The 20,596-nt window shown below is 41.7% G+C and overlaps 1 protein-coding gene and 1 long non-coding RNA gene across 4 annotated transcripts in view; both read left to right on the plus strand.

Annotated features, from left to right (window-relative positions):
- The window catches only part of LIN52 (lin-52 DREAM MuvB core complex component), a 43,585-nt gene extending 40,420 nt beyond the window's left edge, over positions 1-3,165 (plus strand). The window contains exon 6 of the mRNA XM_021401298.1: positions 84-3,165. Within this exon, the coding sequence (XP_021256973.1) occupies positions 84-139 (56 nt within the window). The 3' untranslated portion in view covers positions 140-3,165. The remainder of the gene's footprint in view (positions 1-83) is intronic.
- LOC110400929 overlaps positions 13,801-20,596 on the plus strand; it is a 28,441-nt gene continuing 21,645 nt past the window's right edge. For 2 of the 3 annotated variants that reach the window (XR_002440156.1, XR_002440157.1), the window contains exon 1: positions 13,811-17,435. This is a non-coding gene — a long non-coding RNA (uncharacterized LOC110400929). Of the gene's footprint in view, positions 17,436-20,596 lie in introns of all 3 variants that reach the window. The other variant, XR_002440158.1, reaches the window with a different exon arrangement.

Raw genomic sequence — 20,596 nt, forward strand, 5'->3', positions numbered from 1 at the left:
AATACTGTAAAATACACAACTCTGTTTGGGTTTCTTGGCTTTCTTTCAATATTAATCTTATTTTTCCTCCCTTGTGATTTCAGCTAGAGAAATGACTCGAGGGAAATTCCTGAACATTTTAGAGAAGCCCAAGAAGTAACTGCAGCATCTGAAGCTGGGACAATAAAGTATCCTGACTGGATCATATTATGTACTGTGGATCCAGATGAACCCCAAAACTTCTAAGGAGAAGTACAAAGCTCTAGCTATAAACCCTCAGAAGCAAGCACCTCTTTCACTTCCACAGCTCATCTCTTTGCAGGAGAGACATACTGCGTACACAGGTTACAAGGACTGCCATTAGGTGCATTGGAACTCAGACTTCATCCTGCCTTAAGATACTCAGATGGAAGGATTTGACCCTGACATGCAACAACAAAGTCACCTGATAGGTTTTTTAATCAGCTATTCAAAGTATGCCCCCTTGGTGACCTTACTGGATTGTTCTCAAGTGGAAGCACCAGTGTAAAGTACGCAGCAGCTCTTCACAAGACTGGCGAGCACAAGTTCTGTTGCATTGGCCCTCTTGTGTCTCTTTTGCATGTAGGAAATCAATACATGTACATTCTGTGCTGAATGACTGGAGAACAGTTTGGAGCGCAGACTGTGACTGAGAGCATTGGTTCTGCAGGAACATTTGCTTTTACTGTAGAAGTTGAGTGCATTCTGCATTAGATTCCAGTTGCTCACTGCCTTCAGAGAAATATGCCCAGCACCACAAAGAGGATCTTCAGTCTGTTGGTCCTTTCACTTCCCATGGCTTGTATCAAGTATTGCATGTACTGAGAGCTTAGTCTCAGTGCTACGGTTTTCTAGTGAAATCTAGACTGACAAACTGTAGGGAGTAAGAATTATTACTATACCATGAAGGAAAACGTTATAGCAAGTTCAGCCTATACACAAAGAAACAGTTTTGTCAGTCTACTCTGCAATTCTGTTTGCTTCTTACAGAACTAGAAACAGAGTGGAGTTGTAAGGTAGAAATACAGTAATGTTTTCAGTACTCCAGGAATGGGCAGACTTGTTAGCCCCATTGTGATGATACTCTGCTTAAATGGAGTCTTTACACTTCTGAAAGTAACATTCCTTGGTATTCTCATTACCTGGAAAACTGGGATCTCAAAATTTGCTCCGCTCGCAAAAAAAAAAAAAAAAAAAATCTGAAGAGAGAATTTTTTTGTGAACCAGTCTCTTAGCACACTGTTCTGGACTTCATTCATCTTACAGTTTAATGCATTTTCTTTCTGTTAATGCACTTCTTCATGTTCAGCCCTAAGAAGTTAAGGAGCATGTTTGGATTTTGTTTACAAGAAGAACTTTCATTTCATACAACTTCTCTAGGGAATAATATGTTAAGTGTTAGTAACTATGATCTTTCTAGGGTAAAACATAATATTGAAACATTGGATAAAGTATAGGGTTTTTTCTTCCATTTAGAAATGTTACTTTTAGCATCCATGCTTTTCAAAGTCTGTCATTTCCCAGACTATCACATGCGAGAGGAGAAATGTCTTGGAAATAGTACTCGTGCCTCATCTTTAACAGATTGTCCTTAGGGCATTGCAAATATCTGTCTTTGCAGAGGAAAACTGTTTTCAGTTGTGTGTGTGATAAAGGAGATTTTTAATTAAATAGACTTATCTGAATTTTTTGCTAAAAGGCCACAGCCACCTTAATTTACAGTCTGTGGTCGTCATCGTCATCAGTGAAAACTAGGCTTGTTTTGCACAGCTCCAGTTAACTAAATTTAAGCAGTTAAATCCCAAATCCTGGGAAGGCCATGCATAAATACTGAATATTTAGGTATTTCAGGAGTGTGGTTTTAAACTTAATTGATTTACTTCCCTACTTCAGTTTATGTTATGGCTGTGCTCAACAGGACCTCCATCCCTTGAGAACATGAGAGATAAGACATCTGAATGAGAAGAGAAGCTAAAAATGATGGTTCAGAGACAAAAACTGCTGGTGTAAGCCAATGTTAATGTAGCTTTAAGTATTATACATTTTAAATGCAATTGAAAGTTTGTATACTATATATAGTATATATACACACAGGACATAATGGGATACCTGGTCTGTATGGCTAATACAAATTTGTGTATTTTATTCAGGTTTGTTGATCCAACGCATAAAGAAATTGAGATCTGAAAGGAGGAGGAGTGTAGGAGAAGATATCAAAGCCTGGAATGGATATATATGTTTGTTTTCTAGTATGTCCAGTAAGGAATTTCAAGCTTTTAGTTCTTAGCAACATACGTGTCTCTTAAAAACAAACAAAAAACCTTTACCACACAGTACTCACTGTCTATAGGGTGGCAAATAATACGTGCCTTAGAACTGGTATTTATTGGCTTTGTACTTTGTCATCTGTAGAGATCAGCCAGTGCTGTATATTTTTATTGGTAATATTTATATACATTTGTATGGTAGCTGGAGAATTGTAATCTGTCTGTTACTGCACTGTAATCTGATAATAAACAAATGCAGAGCTCAAAGAGCAGCCTAGGTTTCTAGAAGAGCCCCTGGGATGCAGAAGGTGTTGGCTTAGTCACCTGGGTGGTGCTCTTCCTTAGGCTCATCTTTACTATTAAGTTGACAATAAGACACACTTCGCTCATCACCACTTCAGTTTTCACCCTGCAACTACTTCATTCCCATCAGTAAGTAAATAGTTGGCAATATCCAAATGACACTAGAGATTTTCACGCCCTCTTTAAGCACCACTTTTTTTTTTCCCTTTTCAGTGATATCCTTCCCAACATCACTGCAGCATCTATCTATATAGTAACATCTGTGTGACTTTGTATTGCTGGTAAATTTCTATATTTTAAAAAAACAACAAAAAATTTTGTGATAAATGATGCAAATGAAGAGTATAAAAGATCAAAATTCAGTAATACTATTTGAGCTTATGCAGCGCTTTATAAAGTATTTTCATGTATTGGTATGTTAAATGTTACTGTCAGGTTCTTGGAAGTAAAACCTATGGTTTTAGTTCCTTTTAAATACCGTTTCTGTATTAAATGTGTAGTTGTAAAGGCTGTTCACTTCATTTTTGGAGTATCCGATGCTTTACTGTTTAATCCAACTGAGAATAAATTCTTGTTCTATTAATTGTTATAATAATGAAAGTCTAGTTGCACTTTAAATGGAAGAGGGTAATATTCCATTAAGCCATTGCAAAATCCATTCTGCCATTCCATTTTGCCATTGCAAAATCAACGCTTTTGGAACAATCCTACAGTTTCATTCTCAGTTTTTCTGAACAAGTCACTTAGAAATAACAGGTAAGTAAAATTGACTAATCCAACTCTTGAACCTTATTCTTCTATCTTATTGTTATGTTACATAAAAATGTAATGTGCTGTTACAAGGCAAATCACAAAACCTGTTTTACCTGTAATCATCTTTTTGTTTCAAACACTTGTAGACATATAGGAAATAATAAATACCAGAGGCTTGCACACAGATTTTCCTTTAGGTTAACCTATCCAACAACCTCTTAGTGACTTTCTGAGTTAATTTGAGTCTGGTCTGCAGTAGGCCCTACCACCATTCTTTTGGTGTAGTCCTAATTTATTTGTACTTCTGGCCTCTAAAATGCCCTATGAGAGTGAATTCCATCATTCAGCTTTACAAGGAAAAGGTTCTGTTTTAATGTTATTTGTTTTAAACCTGCTTACATGATAACTTGATTTTGAACCTTTCATTTCTTTTACTGGCAGAAACAGGTGGTTTTTGGTTTTGCTTTTAACCTGCCTCTGTTCTATTTGCAATTTTTTTGTCTGTTATGTTTTTGTTCCATGGTTACTTCTGTCTTCTATTACATCCTTTCAGAGATGCCTTAATAAAAACCGCAGTGTTCAGAGTGCAGGCGTGCTGTGGAGGTGTGTAAGTAATTACAGGTTGTATTTTTTTCCCCACTGTTTTCTCCCACATCAATATAGGCTAAATCCTGTTTTGAATATCTCTAAAAACAGGGTCATCACTTAGCTGTGTGCACAGAGACTGCAAATCTGATCTTCTCCAAATCATCTTCACCCATGGTAACTTGTCGTAAGTAAACAATGCTTTTTTCCCAGCTGTGATGACAGGTGTGCCAAACACTTCATGGTGAGGAAGTGATTCTTGGTAATTCTATCATCAACCTTTGTGGTACATTAAAAAAAAAAAAAAAGTAAAAATGCATCTCTTTCCTATGGTCTGAAAGCTTGGTCTTCCAGCCTGCTGCAAATTCAGTAGCATCACATAAACATTCTTGGTAATACTTCAAAACTAACAAGAATTTGTAGACATCCATGGTCAAAAGAAAAGGACTGCTTGCAAATTATGAGTACAGGAAATCCCCTGACCATGTCTACTTTAGTCTGTTAGTTAAGTCAGCAGTCTCTCAGAATACTGAAGATGTAATCTTAATTGAGGCATCCACATATTCTGACATTTTCTTGGAGTTCCTCTCAGGATGAATCCCAGGCACCAAGGGCACTGTAAAAGGAGAAATGCATTGTATCTCAGAGTGAGCTATCTGCAAAAGGTAGGCAAATTGTATCATGTGACAGTAATCCCCGCTCCTTAGTTTTGTATGCCCATTTCATAACCCTAACCCCATACTGACACCTTTTAACAAGTGTCATCTCATTACCCACTGTGTTGATACAGATAGTAACTAGCATAGGCCCTGTAAGTGTCTGTGGGTCAAGCTGCCAACCTTCGTGTTTTACAAAAATTGACTATCTATTCTTGCTGCTCATTGCCTATCTTATCAGCTCTCATTGATTTACAAGAAGATGTAGGCTATTATTTCATGACAGCTTAGTTTCTTCAAGAGCCAGAAGAAGGCTTTAGTAAAACTCAAAATTATATCACAAGGTTATCTTTATGTGCTTGTTAACATCTTGTACGATACACAACAGTTGTATGGAAAAAATATCTTCCACTAAATCTGTTTTTGTCCTGTTTATATGTGACGTATTCTTGCATCTGTTTTGTTCTTCCTTAGACACCCCCCAGTTTCCACCAGCTTACACAGTCTGATGCTAAAAGTTGGTGGTATGTAGTTTGAGCAGAAACCCTTTGTAAGGATTGTTGCCAGTTTTGTCACCTGCTGTTCCTCTGATGCTTCACTTAAGGTAGAGGTTATACATGAATGTAGCATTTCGTCAGTTTTATATCCAGAACTCTGTGACCACCTGTTGGCCTCACACTGACTCTTCTGGCATCTCACAGTGTTGGAAGTGAGGAATTCTCATACTTCTAAAAAGTTTTAAATTGGTGCTGCAAGGGATGCGTATTAGCCTCCCATGTCCCAAACCCTTTTACATTTTCAAGGGTAGCTGCACACTGAAAAGCGTAGATAGAAGTAGTGAAACACTGTCCTCTGGTTGTTAACGTAAAACTCCTGTCAAGGAGCAGAAATATACCTTGATGGAAGATGAGCCTTGGTATTTTTAAAAGGCAAGAAAAAGAAGGAAAGAGGAACAATGAAAGGTGGAAGAAGGCTGGATCCTCTTGGTTTTGTTATGCTATGATTCTTGGAATCAAAGGTATTCTAGAACTGTATTATCTCTGCAAATCTACCCTTAAATTAGTGCTTTTAATTTCTGACAGGAGGACATGAAATCCAAAACTTGAAGTGAAATGTTGCCAATCACTTCTAGTCTGTGTGAAGATATTCAAAAGCCTAAGTAGTCAGAGAAGTATGTACTGTTAAGTTTCTAAAACCATGTAATCCATATTCTACACTGAATATGTGTAATATTGCCATGTTTAGGTTGTGCTAGATTTTCAGCATGGAGGTATCTCTTCACATTTGGACTCTGTCATCCACTGGAACTGTTGGTTTCTAGACTTGACCTTTTCTGCTGTGTCCCTTTGAGCAGGATGACTGACTTCTGCTAGCTGATGCATGCACAGAACAGGCGTTTTCTTGTTGGGTTTATGTGGTTGACCTCCGGCCTGCCTGCTGATTCCTATAATACTGATCAGTGACCAGTGAAGCCAGAACTCTCCCTGCCTGTCTCTGCTATAGACACCTCAGTATGGAACAGAAAAGAGGAAGGGGGTGAGCTTGAAAGCAGTTACTTAATTGCTAATAGAAAAAAATGGGTAGTAAGAGTGACCTTGCACCTTATTTATTGATCAGATCTTGGAAGGGTTCAAAATACTTGACTCGATTCTGTATCGCTTGAAAGGCTGTCTCTATGACCAATGAATGACGAGTAGGTGCAATAATATAGGGTAATTAAATTTTGTGGTTTTAGGCATGTGGATGTGCAAAGGAGGATTACTCCCCCCAAAAATACCAGGCGCATCTAACAACTTCTCTTGTAATCAGAGAATCTTAAAGCCACTTATAAAGCAGTAGAGGTTTGCTATTTGACATCTTCCACTTACCACAGTGGCACAAAGTGCAGCAGGTTATGTACAAAAATTCAGGAGGGAAGCTCAAGAAACCAGCAGTGACCCAAGTGGGCATGGATGCTTAGGCTGCCTGGTTCTGTGACGCTCATTTTGTTTTCCTCACCCTGTATTAAAGTAACTTTCATTAGTTACTGCTAATTTTCACTGTTTTATTTATACATATGTATATTGATTATCCTAAATTGCCTTGCAGGGTAATCACCTGCACCTGACATTCTCTTGGACTCTACATGAATTTGTTTTTTCACCCTGCCTTCCTGCCCACTGGAGTTTCTCTTCCCTGCTTAGTTCACCAAAGTCATGACACTATAAATCTGAGGGACAAATCCCTTGTGGTGAGATGCTGATTGGCAGAAGTGATCAGTCTGTAACCAGCTGCCCTGAAGGCAAAGGGATCTGCAGGATCTGAGCATCTTTACTTAGAATCAGTTGGAGTATTTTGCTCGAAATGTGCTTTTTGTCAAAAGTTGTCGTTGGGTTCTGGACAAAATATTTTGAAGTATATTTAGCCGATGATGGTTTCTCAAGAGGTTGGGTTGAAATTCAGAGGGAGTATGTGTCCTCCCTTTACTTTGTTTTGATCAGGGAGTTTGAGCTCTGGTCTCCTACCCTCCTCACAACTTCTGGAAGTTCTCATACTCTAGATCATTTTGGGGCCATCTTTAGAAACCCATCCTGTGAAAACCTGTATGTGTTCTTTTCTGGGGGAACCAAGATGATGTTATGTACATACATGTATATACTCCTTCTGTATCTGTACTCTAGGACAGAGACATGGCACAGCCTCATCAGAGGAAAGCACGTACCAGGTGCTGTTCTTGTGGCAAGGTAGATCCCAGTTAGATGCTGGGAAGAAGGTTGGTCATCAGGAGGAGGGGCACAGGTGGGCAATGGCGATGGAGAGCTGGAGTGAGGGTGGAGAAGGCCTTTGTCCCCAGTGATGAGTAGCCACCAGCTCTGTGCTGTGGCTGGGCCCCAGCGCCCAGGCTGCTTTCCTCCCTGTTTCTCCATGTCCCCCATCTCGTCTTGGTGCCTGTGAGGCGGCTCCCAATGCAGATTGTTGCACAGGGAGCACTGACTGCCGCTCGTTAGAAGAATTCCCCCAACTCAGACCTATGGTACGAGCCGTGTGAAGCGGAAGACAATTAGGGGCTTATTAGTGTCCTGGGGAGACGTGTAACTTGTGTTGCTGGGACTTACCAAAACAGCGAGAGTCTTACCGGCAAGCTCCAGCCGAGAAAAGACTGAGGGATTGTCTCACCTAATTATGGGGAATGGGCCTCTTTGTGTTTGTGATTCGGTACGGTTGTCCGATCGCTTTTCTCTGGCTGCTGGCTCAGGCCGAACTGGAAGTGTGCTAATTAGAAGAGAAATGGACGTAGTGATCCTGTCAGCTCTTGTTACCGGCGTGGACAAAGCGGAATATTATTCTGAAGCAGTGTTTTGTGAGTGTCCCCCTTCCAGCTCTCATTAAGGGCAAGGTTGGTGGACGGGGAGGGGACTCTACCACATGGGTTGGCTAATGGAGCACAGCTACCGTTACTGTGCTAATTAACGGGCTCAGGAGGCAAATGTTTCTCCAACCAGCAGTCCCAGTAGCTGCACCTGGTGCTTCCAAAACCCAAGCATCTATGGGCAGGCAAGGCAAACACTTACAAGGGGAAGGAGCTTTACTCATGACATCCATCAGCCATCCAAAACGGCCATTACAGTGGTGAGCAAAGAATGGCAAAGGGAGAGTAAAGCTGCAGCAGCAGTAAGTCAAGCTCCAGCCATCCCTTTCCCCCAGTACTTGCTTACGTAGAGTGCAAAGTGTCTTCTTTACCCTGCAGAAGTGGGAAGTGGGCAGTTTTGTAGCATCATCATGAGTGCTGCCTCTCAGCAGAAGGGAAGAACACTGAGCACATGGGTCTGTGGAAGTGAGTAGTGTTATTGACTTGTCACACAGATTTCTTTTTAATTATACACAGATGTTTTTGTAAAGGAGTGTAGTAACTTGAACAACAACAACTTGGTTGATGTTTCAGAAGTTGTAGGAAAGTATCCGTGATTAAGCCTGAGTTGGATATTATGGTTCTCCTGCAGGTCTTTTATCAGTGCCTTTGGGCTAGGTACAGTAAAACAGATGTGGTATTGTCCTAAAACTTTGAATTTGCTTTCTATGTTTTGATGAAATTCTTGTCCTCTCTTAACCAAAAAGATGGGCTCATGCAGTGAAGAGCAGCCAAAAAAAATAGCCTACATGTCTGAGTAACAGGGCTGCAGCTTGTCCCCATACAGAGAGACCATGAAGTCTTTGCAGCGTCTTTGAAGCCTGGATATGGTCAGTGAGATCCTGGGCAGGTTTTGGTGGAGTATTCAAAGACGACCATTATTTCTTTGGGTAGATGGTATGTGGAAGAAGCGTTATCTTCTCTGTTTTTCTTTAATGGGTGATAGTCAAAGTAGATGCTGAACCCTTCTGTATCAAGCAGGCCAACAGAGTTTTAAGGAGTTTCATCTCCTTATGCTGGAGACATGACAGCATGACTCTTCTTATTGGAAAACAAGGTCCTTCCTGTTTTAAAAAAAAAAAAAAAAGCTCATTTTACAGCTTTCTCTCACTTGCTCTGTATCCTTTCATTTTGAGGGCAATTGCTGAGGCTCCAAACAGAGGCTCTGTCCTGAACTCTTACCAAAATCATGTTCAGCCTTTGGCTAAGGAAGGCGAGCAGCATGGAGAGAAATCAAGTGTGGGTAGTGTGGTAAAAGGGATTGTTAAAGATGAGTTTGTGGAAAAGTGGAAGCATTTGATGTGTTATGAATAACCCATAGCTCTCTTTAACCATACCACATTTCCAGTGAGGGAGAGAGGGGACATCAGCATCTTTTCCTGCAGGAGGAATCCGGATGGTTGTTCACATCCCAAAAAGATAAAAACAGATGCTTTGGAATATGTGCTTGGCAATTGATCCCAAAAAGCGCTCATTGGGAATGACCGTCCTTACCTCTTTTTTTGCCCTTCAGTTCTTCAGAAGAGCGATGTGCTCCAAACATGGATCTGCCTTTGACATCTTCCTCACAATTCTGCCTTTTTCTGCATGCATGAGTACTGCCTTCGGGCATATTTTATCAAATTTAAAGAAGTTACAAGAGATCCCTCCTTTTCTTCCTTGGGTTATTTGTCCTTCATGGTGAAGCTGTTCCAGTGCGAAGGTTAGCAATGTCTTTCCAAGGCTTCGCCAACAGCCTGCTGTCATCGGAGATGAAGCCTGAGCTCTGTTGTTTGCTTGTGCTTCTTTATTTTTCTGTCTCCAATGGCTGTGATCCCAGCAAGGAACCTTTCCCTGTGGTAGTGTGGTCACTGTATCCTAGTCTGCATAGCTGTAGAAGCCTTTCCCTTTAACTGGCTGCTGTGATGGCTTCAGTCTTAGGAGTCTTGATGTCCTGACTGATCTCCAAAGAGTGCTTTAACAGTATTTTCCCTGCAAAGGGGTTTATTCTCAAAGAAGGAGATATGTAATCCTCTTACTTAAGTGCAGAGAGGAAACTGGAAACCTTTATGACTCCTGCCTTATCCCAGTGAGCTGGCAGATTTTATGCTGCTTCACAAATATAAAAGGTGGATAAAATTTGAATGTAAATACTCCACCCGACCTTAGGTTCTCCAGTGGACACTGAGTGAAATCTGCATCCCCACTGCCTTCATGTGTCCCACCAGAACGGGTCTGTAATAGAGTTCTGAAGAGGAACAGCTACGGTTACTTTGAACCATGCAGATAGCCACCAAGTGCAGATCACTTCCTCATTTTCCAGATGCTTCAGTCATGGTCCAAGGAGGAGTCCCAGATCAATGACAGATAACTAAAGACCATCACAGTAGCCTCCATTTCTGTGCTCTGTAAGTCAAGAATAGAGTGACCTCTGTGAATAAGGTTTGATGACATTTCCCACATCAGGCCTCACTGCGAGACAGCAGGAGAAAATACTCCAGGAACATGCTGCTGGTTTTCACACTTTTCTTCAGTTTCTTTGCACAGGTAAGTATGAATATTCTGGCCTGTTACAACACCATTCTCATAGCCTGTCCTGATGCTGTACACATAATATCATGCAACATTTCTGACTTCCATATGCATACAAAGATCAATTAAATTAAAAAAACTGTTGATTTTGTGTTCTCCCAAGAAAGACATTCTGGTGAAGAGCATCCTTCTTACAGAGAAGCAGCACTTAAGAATATTGTGAAACCAAATGATAAATGCACAGAGTGCAGGTGGAGTAAAATGGTGCAATGGTTGCTTCTTCACTAAAACCTACTGGCATGAATGTACCATTTACTCATGGTACAGTAGCTGACCTGCAGGCTGCAGTAGTGTTTGGAGGGTGTCTTTTTCCAGTTTGTGTTATCAATCACATTATCGTAATCATTTAATGTACAGCGACATCAGCAAGTATCAAAACTTTAACTGTGCTGTGAAATATATAAACATTAAATGAAAGTCTCTATCCCCAAGAGCTTATGAGCAGATGAGACGACAGAAAACTGGAAGGAGAGGTGACAGCAAGATGTAAAGAGTCTTGTAGAGGTCATCCAGGTCATTCAAACCCTGTGAAGTCTTAGCCCCAGTCCAGTGGCCCTTCTACTGCTTGCTATCTGCCTTATTGTTTCATTAAAACACACCTATGTTTTAAAAAATGCAAATAAATAAAAATGCAGGCACCTAAGCAACTGACAGATAATAGTAATTTAAATAATAATAAATTACAGTGTGATACTAGTCAGGTTAATCTTCTTTTAAAGACCTGTAAGATCTATTCAGATGATGAAATTTTCTTAAGTCACTTTAATGTTATATTAAAGATTGAGAATTTTAAAACAGAACACTAAAAATGAAGCTTTCTCATAGTGCTATTATCTGTACGTTGTACACATGCATTTAGGAGAGCGATGAGTATTAGAAATCCTAATAGCACTATAACATCTTCATTGATGTAGGAATGCTCATTCATACCTTCCTGAGCCTTTTATGCTTGTGCAGAGAGGGTGCAAGTACCGTAGTCCGCACTTACTCAGTCCAGATATATGCTGGCAGACCAGGAAGGGCAAAATGAAAGTCTTCTGAAAATGTAATTTTCTTAATTCTGCCACGCTGAAAATCTTGCTCTTGCTCTGATGCTCTGTGTGCCTGATCCTGCCTAACGAGAGAATAATACTGAAATGGTCAATCACTGTAGTTATCTAAAAAGCTAAAACTACCTGCTTATGGATTTGTCCCTCAAGCTTGCATCATGTGGATTCTCTCATGGCAGGCTCCGAAGTTATTGGGACACACGTGGGAGCATGGTAAGATAAAATGGTGAATGGCAATAATTGCAAATGGATCGAGTGAGTTAGTGGAATGGGGAAAGAATTAGGAAAATGGAGATTTAGGTCTGTTATTAATACATTTAATTTGCTATTTTAAGTAATAATATTTTTTTAAAGAATTAACTAAGGTCTATCAAAAGCTCTCCTCCCAAATCAGGCTAACTTCACTGTGTCTGCACCAGTTGTTTCTAGAGAGAGAATCCTTTACTTTACCTTTTTGCTTCCAGCATATGAACAGAAGTTCCCCTTCTAGCTACATGAGCTCTGCTGGAGTCTCTCAGCACATCAGTAAATTGCAGACGTGGTGCTTTTTCCCCTAACATCTGTGTTGATTCTGTCATCGCTGGAGTGGAATACTCCACCAAAACCTGCCCAGGATCTCACTGACCATGACTGGGCTTCACAGACGCTGCAAAGACCTTATGGTCTCTCTGTATAGGGATGAGCTGCAACCCTGTTACTCAGACATGCAGGCAATTTTTTTTGGCTGCTTTTCACTGCGTGTGCCTGTCTCTTTGGTTTCTGCTACTGTGATTCTCAACTGGTGTTTTCTAGGGACCGCTCCATGGCTGGATACCTTGGTTTGGATAGTACTTAAATTTTTACGGAGATCTCATTTTATTTTCTCTTGGTTCCTCTACATTTAATTCTCTCAACTAAATTTCCTAATTTCCAGGCAGAAGGTCAGAAGCTGTTAAGTAGGACAGAGCCCAATGCTGATATCTGTCACTGCTAAGACCTCTCCCTCCAGCACAATACCTTTTATGCATCATTATCCTCTGTTTGTGGGTCTACAGCCAAATTTTCATTCTGTGTGGTAATGTAGCCAAGCCAATTTCAAATAATTTTGAGTAGGATTTATGTATCAAATCTTTACTAAAATCCAAATGTATCAAATCCATCATGTTCCCTTCATCCACTAATTTTATAATTCTATTAAGAAAAGCAACGGGTTTCTTCAGCACAATTTGCTCTTTATAAATCCCTGGTACTAAAAATAGTTTTCCTTATCCTTAGGTGGCTACTGATATTTTTTCTTTTTTTCCTATTATTTTAAGTATTCCTGAGAACTCCAGATTTGCCTTTTTCCTTTTTAACAATCAAGGGCACAATGCCTTTTCTCTAATCTCAAGGCAGCTTCCTAGTTTTTTATGACTTATCAAAACTATAGTTTGTGATGAAAAAACAGTATGTTTGTCATTTTTTCTTAAAGCAGGTAAATAGATGTCTCTTCTTCAGAAGCCCCAGTCCTGAACACTTGACTGTATAGGCAGAGTACTATATATTTGAGCCAAATGTGCTGTTAATTGAACAAATTCATGGAAATCGTTAACTTCTTAAGTGAATCCAGTCAGGACTTTTTCCTTCTAATGTCTAGTCTGGGAAAATGTTATTACCTACTGAAGATATATCAGGAGGATACTTTTACATGATTTTTTTATAATGTTCATAAAAGTCTTCAAAATTACATAAGAATATAATTCAAATAAGCTACATACATATTCATATCTATATAAGCTGAAAGTGTTATTAAAGAAAGTCTACGAAAAAATGCTATCTATCGGATCAGTAAATGTATTTAATCTCAGCATTGGACTGGAGATTGGTCATGAAATTAATGCCAAAATAATCAACCTCCATAAATTCTACGACCTAAATAGGTTATAAATCCTAGCTCGAAATTTTACCATAGTAAACAGAATCTGTACTTTGAAGGGGTGGGTATCTGATGTCCACTAATGTAGAGAACTTATGCAACTTCAAAATGCTTTTATTAGTGAGAAGGTGTGGTTAGATGCTCTGAATCAGTTGTCTCCTTGCAAGTTCACTTCTTCAGGGATATGGGACACTCTTTCATGTACTGCACAGACTCATTAGACAAGAGTCCACACAGTGGCAAGCCTCTTACTGCTTGCACCCAACCTCCGTTAGCAGATCGTTTGACATCCCCATGCCAGTCTCACTCTTATCCATCTCTTTGGCTTTTTGCTCCTAGGAGGAAGAAACTTGCTTCGTGGCTTACTGTTTCGAAGGTAAGCAACCTCTCTTGGACACTCCAGGAGATCAGTTCTCCTGGTGGACTCCCAATCTAAAAAGAAAGGTTTCTTTGTCTTTGATCCTTGTGGTTCATACTTACTGTCTTGCAGCACTGTCAAATGAATCAGATATGAGTTCGCCATTGGAACCCTTCAGTTTAATTCAAACAAGTTTGCAACGGGTCAGCACTGCTGCACATGAACTTAAGCAGTCTTAGTGTGAGTGTTCAAACGTTCTTTATTTGCCACAGAATGGAAGCTGATAGCTTTTAGTTCTTCCTTTGCAATGTTAAAATGCAGAATACATAAGAATGTTTTGTTCTTATTTGTGAAAAATGCCAGCATTTTATGGAAAATGAGTATGAAAGCCCTACAGAAGTAATGGGAAAAATACTAGCACAAACACTGGACATTCAACATTTATTCATCAGCAACATAAAAATACATTTGGGATAATGATTAATTTTACAATTGCAATTTCTCCTGCTAACCTAAAATGAGATAAATGTTCTTATTTTTCTTGCAAACAAGATAATTACAGTAACCCTCTTACTCCTGAGCACGGCAATCGATTAGCAGCTCCTCTTCTGAAACCCAGATATTGATAGAAAATAGTTACTTAAAAGCTCCTTAAGATTAAATATGCTTGGAATTCTATGAAAAATCTGTGCACCAGTGTACATGCTTCTGCTAACCCACAGGCTTCTCAGACACATTAAGTTAAGCGTACACATCAGCAAATTGTGTAATGCATTTGGGTTGGCAGCGTAAACATTTGATCCCACTAACTTATTTTAAGCACAAATAAAGGTTGGTTTGCTGGTGGCTGGGAGCTATGTCAACGTATGTGTTCAATAAACATTTAGATGTTGTACTACTGGATGTGGCTTAGTAGGGAAATAGTGGTGGTAGATGGATGGTTGGACTAGGTGATCTTGGAAGTCTTTTCCAACCGTGGTGATTTTGTACAGAAGCATCACATGAAAGACATCTTTTTATAGATTTAATAACTAGAAAGTTGACTTGACTTGGTGTAATGTAGGCTATTTGTGGCAGTTCTTGAAGCTATTAAGCAGAGTCTTGACCTACAATTCAGCCATGCAATTAGTAGGCTTCTCTGTGATCTGGGAGGGCTGTCATTCTGGCCTCTGCAGAGTAAGTGCCATAAGAGGTACAAACATGGGACATACACACATACACTGTAGTTAGGACTTGGGTTTTAAAGCAACATTACACCAATATACACTTGCTGGGATCAGACCCTTGTGTTAATTCACACAGACCCTGCATATCACAAAGAAAACAACTTCTGCAGCTAGAACCAGTAGAAAGAGCTTATTTTTGTAATCACTCCTCTGCGCTCCCCCAGTATGTTACAGAAAAAAATAAGTAAGGAAAAGAGCTGGAAGGGCTTCAGAAAAATCAGACCTAAAAACTCTCCCTCTGGACATTCATACTGCTCATGCTCAGAGGAGTCTTCTTGGCCTGTTTTAAAATCAGCAGTATGCTTTTTAAAAGCCACTTATTACAGATGGTGTTGTGAATAGGTTCAGACTCAGCTTTAGCTGCAAGTGTAGTTATAAGGTAGGCATCTTTGTCTATACATGCCTCAGGGATCCTTGAACTCAACAGCAGCTCAAACCTGCCAGATCAGAGAAGAGCAGATGACTTTTCCAAGTGTTTCTTCTCCAGCATCCACACTCAGTACAAAAAGGAGACAGCTTAAATTTAGTGAAGTTCTAGATGTCCAAGCAACCTGTATACAAAATACCAATAACTTGTTATGAACACATACCACTAACCAATCTCTCCAGCTGAGTTAACATCAGTTAAAGTCAAAATATACTGCAACAATGTGGATTGCTCTGAAGAACCACCTCCCAAATGAATGACTGCACATTATACTGGTCCACAGATCTGATATGACACTCCTATCAAGGCTACTTAACCATTCCCTCAAGGATCATATGTTGCTACCCATCCAGAGCTTGACAGCTGTGTAAAATTTTCTGGTCCTAGAACTAACCCCCAAAGCCTGGACTCCAGCAATATCCTTACAGATAGAATGAGCTCTTGACTCAGTTGTTTCTGGATTCTAGTGGTGACTTGGGAATTCAGGTAAACAGTCAATATTAAGAAGGAAGTTGTTCTAAAGTCTTGGAAGAGTCATTATTCCCACGATACATCTCTGCTTCAGAAAGGCACTCAGCATTAGTACAGTGGTTGGTGGATCAAACTTTTTACAGAAAGAGAGAAGTCTAAAGGTTCAGTGAGTTATATTGCTGTTTATGAGACTTTGACGTGCTTTGATTGAATTTGTATCAATACAGAAAAGGTGAAGAAATCCACTACTAGGTAGGCCTACACTGTGCCTAATGCTTAATATTGTTGCACCCACATATAGTCTTTGTATTTACACTAGAAGGCAACAGCCTTGTAATAGTCAAGATGAGAAATGGCCAATTTCAACAATGGATCTAGAGAGAAAAGGATGGAACTACCTTTCTGGGCTACTCCACATAACTCCTCTCACAGGTTCTAAGTGATAAATGCTATAATAAACGTTGTTGGGGTGTTCTACTCTCAAATACAACTTAAATTATGGACACCTTCTCCTGAAAGAGACAGACACAGGAGAGGTTCTGAGCAGGTGAGCAAAATTTATTCGTCACATAGGGCCATATTTGGCTTCTGTACAATGAATCATCACTGAGTCTGGGCGTTGGCAGGGTAGAAAGAAGCAACAACAAATGAAAGGAGGGTATTAAATAACGATTGCCATAGAGACCAGTCAGATTTACCCAACTCCCTGAAATTTAAACAAGAAAGCTTAGAAAATTAAAACCCAGTACATTTCAAAGAGATAAAGGGCAGTGTATAAGTTAGCTGTGGAACGCAATAGCAGGATATTGAAGCAAGTTGTTTAGTCAGGCTTCTAAAACCCATTGTCAGCAATATGCAAATAAGACCTCCAACAATTTGTCATGCCTTCTGATCACACCAAGAATGAGCACATTCATATGAGACACACGCAACTGTAGAGCTAAGGTAGGAAAGAATGATGATGCCAACAGGCAAAGGGAAGTGTCTGAAAAGTTGTGGTTGTGATGCAGCTTCCTTTGGATGAAGAGCCCTGTGCAAGTCAGGTAAGATTGTAGTTTAAGATGACTTTTTAAATTCCTCACCACATTTCCTTACGGGCACCCATATAGAACCACCTGCCTAGATCCCATTCTTTCCACCTCAGTTACCCCCATGTTCAGCAGTACATAGTATCTTACTATGAAGCCTGTGGCTGCTAGGACAGCCCAGCTGTCACTGTTTCTTATAGTCACTGCTCAATGGCATGGCTTACTATTAATTCAGCCTCTCTGCCACTTTCTCTACTGACCTACCTTTGAATCCTGAACCAAGCCCAATGACTGTAATACTGAGGATGTTCCACATCTGGAGCAAGATTTCCAAAAGACAAGATGACATCTGAGGGTGATGATCACCACCACAGCAACGAGAAGCTGTCGCAAACTTCAGCCAGTCGAGTCTGCTTCTTCAGCCACATCTTGCCCAGCAAAAATAAACAGTGGCCATATGTATGTATATATATATATATGTAGTTTATAAACTTTTATGTTTTACATATATGTAGTTTGTAAAAAGCCTCCCCTGCCCCCTCCTCAGCATTGCCAGGAATGTCCCAGCCCTGTCAGCACTGCACTGCAGGTCCTGGCCCCCAGGAGAAGAGGGGCCACAAGACCAGACCATGCTTTATTGGCATGGGCAATTCTCCTATCCTGCTCGCACCCTGTTCCCTCCAGGGGCATTTACCCTTCATAGGTGCCTACAGCTGCCAGAGGGCAGCCTTGCTGTTCTGTGGGCTTGGTTATGGCTGCCCAGGTGAGTTCAGTAGCCCCAGGCCAAGTGGCGTGAGGGCAAGCTGAGTCGTGGGGGTAGGGGGGGCTGCACATCACCTGACCCCCTCCAGCCAATTCATGGAGACAGGACGTCAAGTTAATGAGCCCTCAGGCCTGTAATTAGCTGTCAATTACCTCAAATTAATCAACTCCTCGCCTAATTAAGCATCATCGGCAGGTGGGCAGAAAACGGGGCATTGTGCGGGAGCCATGAGAAAAGCATGGCTGGCAAACTTGGTTAGGATCAGCAGTGCATCCCTGGACGCCGCGCCACCGACACCCGGGCGCCCAGCCCTGCGTGCCGCTGTGGGGCTGAGAGGGGCCAGGGGGTGGCCATAGAGGGCCCAGCAACGGGGCAGCCGGTGGATGCTGCGGCAACAGGCCCTGGTGGGGTTGTATTTATCTGTGATGTTTTATGATCTTGTTTAACATTTTTGTCCTTTGTGTGCATGGGCAGTGTGGGGGAGCCATGGATGGGTCAGCCCGAATTACCTCTCTGTTTTTGCTGTCCGGTTGCTGCTCTGTTTGCTTTCCACACTCCTGTCTTTCATTCCTCTCTGAGAACAGGGAATAAAATGCACTCCACGCTCATCGAGCCAGGCCTACTCTGTTTCTGAGCACACCTACTTACAGTGTGGAGATTTATGTAAAATGGAAAATGGAGTTTCAACAGGTATTAGTTACTCTCGATAAAAATGAGTCATATTGCATTTATTTTCACGTGGAATAAGCACAACAAAAACTCCTCCGGAGCTGTGTTTGGCGGCAGGAAAAGTTTCCTGCAGAGCTCGAGGGGAGCAAGGCTCCTGCCAACTTTCAGATGTTAGCAGTGTGTAGGACACAAACTGTTCTCTGCTGGGCTGGGTCCTGTGTTCTGCCTGCTAGACCAAGGCACTCACGCACCAAGTGTAGCCTGGTTTAGCTGCAGACAGACCATGGTGCCTCTGAGCCATGGACGAGAAGGGCTGAGGGAAGTGCAATTTCACAATGAAAACATTGAGTGAGATATTAAAGTGAGAGGTTTTGATTATGCCTAGAAAGTCCCTTTTTTTCTGTGGGGCCAGATTATCACCCAGTGCGCTGGATTTGTGCTGCATTAGTGATCTCCAAGATTAGAGCAGAATCCCCAGATAACAAACAGGAACACAAGACGTCACTTTGTGACATAATAGCAATGGTAATGCAGCAATAATCATATTCGGCAGAAGGATGTGGTGGAGGGTGAGTCAGATCTCCTGGCTCTGAAGAGAGGAGCTGCCTGCTTTGTGAGGCTTTGATTAAAAATCACTGTCTTGCGTCCAGAGGGATGATTTTATGCTTTTTTTCTGATAGAAAGGCAATAGCTTAGCACAGGTCTGGAAAAATGGGTGTGAGTAACAACCAGTGACCAGAGAGTCAAGTGAGGAGTGGTAAGCTGCACTTTGGTTCTGCTTGGTGTCTGTGTGGTTCCCAAAAGCCCCCTGGAGAAGGTGTGCATTGAATCTTATTTCTGACTGTAGCACAAGCCCTGAGGAGGGGTCTGCGGGAATCCTCACCCTGCAGAGGGTGCCATGGGATGACGAGAGGGAAGAGGTGAGGGCCTGCACGCTGCCCCACTGGGAAGGAGCCGCGACTTGGCAGCTGGCCCAGCTCGGGGGATTAGAGGTGCCCCACCTCCCAGCTCACATGGTGGCACAGGGCGCAGCCAGGGCCATGAGGCCCCTCTTGTTTTTTTTTTTCTCTGCCTGTCCTGTTCTCAGTTGAGTGCTTATTACCGCAGCAGGAGGCTTGGGCAGGGACACCCTCTGCACACGCGATGCTGAAGCTGATGAAATGCTGGGGGGGATCTTGTGTCCCTTCTGTCCCCTGGGCTAAGCCACTTCCCAGAGCGTGCACTACACCTGCCTCTCAGAGCAGATCCCTCCCCTGCCCTCTTGGTGAGACTGCTTCAACTACCGCAGAACGCTCACTGCCCTCAAACTTTCCACTTTCTATTTCTTGCAGACCCCCCTCTTCATCTCCATCTCTGGTCTCTTCCAGCTCTGGTTCTGTTCTTTGGGGCCCGTCAAAACACCTCTGAGGAGCAGCTGGGCAGGGGATGTGCTCTGCGATGGCATCGCACGAGCTGTAGGCAAGCAGTGCTCTCCCACAGTGTTTATTTACAGGCAAGCTGCAGGCTCACATTGATTTCAGCAGCTCATTTCCATTTAGAGCTGGAGCTCTTGCATCTAGGTTGACTAAGCATTTCTGTTATCAGCTCCCTTCTTAATCACTCGTAACTCTTTCAGTCTGGGAGTGTGAAGTTCTCTGGATCTGATCTCCATCCAAGGGAGAGTAGCTGCTTTGATTTTACTGTGTTTGATGAAAAAGTGGCTCTGATGTTTATGAGGATAAGGGTCCCAGTCACAGAACCAATGTCCCATAATCAACGAAAACTCTATCTTTCTAGAAATAAAAACAAACAAACAAATACATATATATATATAAACAAAAACAACAAAAAAGAACAGAAGCAGGCACTACAAATCTGTTACACTGAGATTGACAGAGCAGGTTTCAGTGATCCACTGAAAATCAATTGCAACAGAGCTGAGTTGTTATGGGTCAAAAAACTGCTTAGAGAGGCAACGTTATTGCTGGTGGTGTGCTGCTGGCGCCTTGAGACCTCACTGAGGGTGGTGGCCCAGGGCAGGTGAGCACGCAAGGTGCTGGGTGGCTGGGCGCAGTTGCTCAGGGAGCTCAGGGCTTGGGGCCACACCTCAGTTGCAGCCCCACAGACACCCTGTCTCCTTCTGGGCCACCCTATGACACTGAGGCCCACTGTTTTAGTTTCATCAGTCCTCATTGCATTGCCCTCACCA

Source organism: Numida meleagris, chromosome 6 (genome assembly GCF_002078875.1).
Source record: "Numida meleagris isolate 19003 breed g44 Domestic line chromosome 6, NumMel1.0, whole genome shotgun sequence".
In the NCBI taxonomy this organism is placed as follows: Eukaryota; Metazoa; Chordata; class Aves; order Galliformes; family Numididae; genus Numida; species Numida meleagris.